This window comes from Otolemur garnettii, unplaced genomic scaffold (genome assembly GCF_000181295.1).
Source record: "Otolemur garnettii isolate 467f Iridium unplaced genomic scaffold, OtoGar3 scaffold00095, whole genome shotgun sequence".
NCBI classification, from domain to species: domain Eukaryota; kingdom Metazoa; phylum Chordata; class Mammalia; order Primates; family Galagidae; genus Otolemur; species Otolemur garnettii.
Window position 1 is genome coordinate 3,967,919 of NW_003852490.1, and position 5,401 is coordinate 3,973,319.

The following is a 5,401-nucleotide window of genomic DNA, read 5'->3' on the forward strand; positions in this document are numbered from 1 at the left end:
CCATTGCATCACAGCTCACAGCAACCTCTAACTCCTGGGCTCAAGCGAGTCTCCTGCCTCAGCCTCCCAAGTAGCTAGGACCACAGGCGCCTGCCACAACACTCAGCTATTTTTTGGTTGCAGTCGTCACTGTTGTTTTTGGTGGGCCCGGGCTGGATTTGAACTCGCCACCTTAGGGGTATGTGGCTAGCGCCTTAGCGACTTGAGCCATAGGCGCCGAGCCTCTATTTTCTTTTCTATAGTGAAGTATAAACTTTGCAAATGTCCTCTTTATTAATTTCTTCTCCTCTATTGCCTATTTCTCTAGCATATAAACTACTAAAATGTTAAAACTTTTGATAAGTCACAAAAAAAGGCTATAAAACACTATCACAGAATAATACAGCTTGATCTGTGCTCAAATGTTTGTGATAACCGTTTCTTTCATCGTTTATATTAGAAATTACCTCCCCAAAGATCTGACTTATTTCAGGTGAAGTAATAAAATCTCCTTTTTCTCCTAGCATGTCATGGTACACGTAATAGCCCTGAATAAAAAGAAAAAATGGAGAACACAATTAATTTTCAAAAAATGCTTTTTGAAACTCCCCCTCAATTATATAATGTATACAATGAAATATTTAGTACGAAAGTTCTCTCCTCTAAATAAGCAAGATAACACTCTACCTTTACCTAAATCTTATAAAGTAATATTTAGTCACCTTAGAAAACTAGTAGACTATTTTTTCCATTCATAAAATGTGTGTACAGTGTTTGGCAACCTTTGTATACTTCTTTCCTCATATATTTTTTTAAAAAATCAAGCCAAAGACCTAGTAATTAACAAAGTTTTAAAGTAAGCATGAGCAAAATGGTAGTTTGCGATACCTGTGGTCACTCTACTATGATATGAAAATACCAGTGACTTCTACTGATGACAAAGTCATAGGTTTTGCTGATGCTACTTGTTGCCTATGTTAATAATTGCAAAAATGCTAAACTTCATGTACAAACTAATGAAAATAAAGGTGTAATTTTTTTTCTATCTAAGTTCATGAATGCCCTCATTTCTATTCAAGGGTCCCTAGATTAAAAGACTCTACTTTAAACTTTAGTTACCTCAAGTCTTAATGCTGGGAAATCTTCCTTTATCTAAGTACACTCTTAGATAAGAGTTCCTTGGCTTTAAACACCATCTATAAACTGCTGACAACCAAGTTTATATACCCCTACCCAATCTTTCTCCTAAACTGCAGACTCTTATAGCCAGCTGCTTACTACCTCCACCTGGCTATTACTGCCAACACAATGTGTGAAATGTAGCTCCTGATGTAACCCTGTCCCCACTACTCTTCCAAACCTGGTCCACCTTAACCTCAATAAATGGCACCATCATAACCTACTTGCTCAAGCTAAAAATCTAGGAATCTGGTCCTCTCTTTTACCCATTCCAAAAACAAATATTGACAGTCCATTTTTTATCTCAAAATATTACTGGGGATACAAATGTTTTCAGTTACATGTATCGATTTTGTTGTACTTGAGTCAGGGTTGTGTGTCCAACCTGACAGTCCATTTCTAAACCACTCTCTTCTCACTCCATTTCTACTACCACCACAATAGCCTAAACCACCTATCTTGTAGCACTGTCCAGAGGAATGAAAAGATGCCTGCCTTGAGTAAACCTCTGAACACTAGACTTACACCGCCACATGTAACACCAATAGCCAAACCAACCCTGGAATTCCAGAGATGTCCTACTTCAACCCAGCAAAACTTTATAATAGTCTAAAATGAAGGAATATGGGCTTTCACCAAATGGCTTTGTAGAGAAGACAAGAAAATACAGGTCAGAAAGCTGTGACAGTGCTTAATCCTAAAACAGTAAAGACCTAGGCTCCATTCTCAAGAAAACCTAAAATATGCTTCTAGTGCCCACTAAAGCCATGGGAACACAGACAACTTTCCAGGCAATAAATTACTATTTCCAGTTGCCTACTAGAGATTTCTACCTAAGAGTCCCACATACTTCGAATTCATATATCAGACTGAACTCTTCATCCTTACCCTGCCGGATAAGATTTGCTGCTCTAACCCTTCTTGCATTCTTTTCTCTCAGAACAATGAGTCTACAGCATCCACCCTTAGCCCAATCAGGAGAGGCATCCTTTCGTCCAAAAATCCAATTGGTTACATTCTGTCTCCCAAACACCCCTGAAATGTGTCTTCTCTTTGCTGGCAATGCCCCTTACTTAACCCAGCCCTGACCAATTGATAGATCAATTTACCTGTCCCCAGGTCTTTGGTGGTGGCTCATCCCCTTGAAGGCAACCCCACTGTCTGGCCTATAGGGTTTCTCCCTCTTGACTCACACCTTCCAATCTAGCCCTGGCCTAGTCCTCAGGCCACCCGACCCATACCTTGGCTGGGTTGGTCAACACCTCCTTCATGTACTCGGCCACAGTGATGGGGCCAGTAGACTTTATTTTGTACATAAGATGCCGCAGCATCGGTGTCACTGGGTTATTTTCCGCAGGCTCATTCCCGGAGCTGAAGTATTTCCCTCTCCAAATAAAGGGAATAACTGTGAAAAACATAGATTAAGCAGGCCACATTATAAAATCTAGTATCTCTATGTGCAAGCACTCTGAGCACTTTAAAAGCAGCTTCGTTAAACCTTAACCTTGCCACGACGCCAGGTGGACTGATGCGCGCAGCACGCCCACGAGGCACAGAGACAGCTAGCACTTGCCCGCACAGCACAGTCATTTGGCATCTAGCTGAGCGCCAGTCTACAGACCAGGGCACTTTCAAGTAGGAGCCCCCAGCTGAGGAACGCGCCCCCTGAGGTTTCCACAAAAACCAGGGTTCGGCGGGCCGGAGGCTTACCCGTGCGTGCCGCGACACACAGCGGGCCCACGCCGGACCTCACCAGGACGCTCATGCCAACATTCCCAGGCGGCCGTACACCGCCCCAGGCCGGGGAATTGAGGCCATTTCCGGGAGAGGACACGCCCCCGGAAGGAAGTACGTCAGGAGCCAAGCGGAAGTAAGCTGCGGGTAGTGCCCGTGTGCTCCGCTAGTTATGGCGGCTGCCAAGGAACCTTTAGAGTTCCATGCCAAGCGGCCCTGGCGCCCGGAGGAGACGGTGGAAGATCCAGACGAGGAAGATGAGGGTGATAGCAGTGAGGCCGAGAATGGGTTCTCCCTTGAGGAAGTGTTACGGCTCGGAGGCACCAAGGTAACGGCCGCGGGTTCTGGGGACGGGGGCAGGCGCGGGGGGCGAAGTGGTCCCGGTGCGGCTCCGCGAATGGCCCGCCGCTTCCGCGCTGCGGAGAGCAACGCCGACCGGACCCCGATCTTAGCTACAGAATAGGTTCAGTGCGCTCACCCGCGCTTCTTTCCACTGCTGTTTACAAATGGGAAGTTTCGAATTGAACGTTTTTCGCTGTAGCCCTTCTTAAGCTGTAGGACGGCGACTATCATTTTCTTGACATGGTGTAACTATCACTTTATCAGGTCAGATAGAACTGATTTTTCTTGGTCTTGACCTCGTGGCATCAGTGCTTGTAACGCAGTAGTGTTAGGATTTTAGTTTTTTGTTCTCACGGGTACATTCACATTAAGCCCTGTGTATGCTCTAAAAAGCCTCTTTTTTTTGAGCATATACATCGTAAATAAGGGAGGGAAACAGCAAACAAACTTTTAAATATATAGTACATAGACACTGACTAGGGCTATAAGAAAAATAAAACAAGGAAAGAGGATAAGGACTGAGAGAGGGCATTACAATTTTAATTGAGATGATCGAAGAACTCATCACTTGTGTTTGAGCCAACAACCTGAAAGAGAGGAAGAAGTGAGCCACACGCCATTCCAGTTAGATGGAACAGCAAGTGCATAGTCTAAGGCAGAAATGTGGGTAACCTATTCCAAGAACAGCAGAAATGGCAGGTAGCTGAGGTAGGGAGAGAATAGTAAGAAATGAGGTCCAAGAGGTAAGAGGGTAGGTTTTTGCTCTGAGTTTTATTCAGAACCATTTGAAGACTTTAAGCAAATATGTGGCAGAATTTAGCTAATTTTTTTAAAGTACTGTTATGTTTGGACATTGAATGGGAGGATAGGAGAGATACAACCTATAGAGGCAGATTCAGTTTGGTTTGTGCTTGAATTTAATTTAATTTTAGAATAAGTAATATATATAGAAGAGGCGAATTTTAAAAGGTACATGATGAAAAGTCTACTTTCCCACGTTTATCACTAGTCATGCATTTTTCCTGATAGACAATTATTTAACAAGTCTTCTCCCCACCACCACTCCACCCAGGGAGATTCTGTACCTTTGCAAACAAATACTCATTTGTGCATATGAAAGTGGTGTCATATGTGCCTATTTATGTATATTGTGGGGCATTTTTGTTAGTCATAGAGACCTTTCTGTGTCCGTGCATGAAGTTCTATGTCATTGGTTTTATTGCTACATAAATCATTGTGTCTATTTACGTTTTATTTCCTTCCATAGAGGCTATGCCAGTAGTTTACATTCACATCAACCATGTATGAAAGTGCCCCTCCCTGAGCCTTCAGCACCACCTGTCATAATTATATCTTTGCTCATATGATAGATTTTAAAATGGATATATCATTTTGGTTATAATGTAGATTTCTCTAAATGTCAGGTTGAACACCTTTTCATATTTTTAAAGAACTTTTTCTATGAACTGTTGATAGCTTTTGCACATTTTCTATTGGATTGCTTGTCACTTTCTTACTGATGTGTAGGAACTTTTATATTAATGTATTAAGTCCAGTTTCTTTGATATGAGTTGCTAATATTTTCTCCCAGTTATTACTTGTTTTTTGATTTTTTTTTTATTTCTATGTTTTGCGTGTGAGAGAAGTATAAATTTGCCAGCCCTTTCCTCTGTGACCATGAGTTTTATGTCAAATTTGAAAAGATTTTGCTTATTCTGAAATGATTTTTTAAATTATGTTGTACTTTTTCCTATTATATTATGGTTTTATTTTTCACATTTAAATCTTAGATCTGGCCAGCCATGGTGGCTCACACCTGTAATCCTAGCACTCTAAGAGGCCGAGATGGGTGGATTGCATAAGCTCAGAAGTTCAAAACAAGCCTAAGCAAAGCAAGACCCTGTCTCTACTGGGGAAAAAAAAAAAAAAACTAGCTGGGTGTTATGTCAGATGCCTGTAGTGCCAGCTGCTCGGGAGGCTGAGGCAATGGGATGGCCTGCGCCCAAGAGTTTGAGGTTGCTGTGAGCTATGATGCCACAGTGCTCAACCCCAGGGCAACTGAGTGAGACTCTATCGCAAATAAATAAATAAATCTTAAATTCATCATGTATTTATTTGGGATAGGGTGGCAGCCTGAGTAACACCATAATAACTGTATTTTTTTTTT

The 5,401-nt window shown here is 42.1% G+C and overlaps 2 protein-coding genes across 3 annotated transcripts in view; one reads left to right on the forward strand and one right to left on the reverse strand.

Moving 5' to 3' along the window:
- NDUFAF7 (NADH:ubiquinone oxidoreductase complex assembly factor 7) overlaps positions 1 to 2,933 on the reverse strand; it is a 16,384-nt gene extending 13,451 nt beyond the window's left edge. For both annotated transcript variants that reach the window (XR_001161525.2, XM_003795683.2), the window contains exons 1-3: positions 2,869 to 2,933; positions 2,400 to 2,563; positions 447 to 527 (exon numbers count right to left, since the gene is read on the reverse strand). Coding sequence is in view for 1 of the 2 variants with exons in the window: in XM_003795683.2 (XP_003795731.1) it covers positions 447 to 527; positions 2,400 to 2,563; positions 2,869 to 2,923 (300 nt within the window). In the remaining variant the exon portion in view is untranslated. The remainder of the gene's footprint in view (positions 1 to 446; positions 528 to 2,399; positions 2,564 to 2,868) is intronic.
- Positions 2,934 to 3,041: 108 nt separating this feature from the next.
- Positions 3,042 to 5,401, forward strand: part of CEBPZ (CCAAT/enhancer binding protein zeta) — a 25,876-nt gene continuing 23,516 nt past the window's right edge. The window contains exon 1 of the mRNA XM_003795686.3: positions 3,042 to 3,220. Within this exon, the coding sequence (XP_003795734.1) occupies positions 3,065 to 3,220 (156 nt within the window). The 5' untranslated portion in view covers positions 3,042 to 3,064. The remainder of the gene's footprint in view (positions 3,221 to 5,401) is intronic.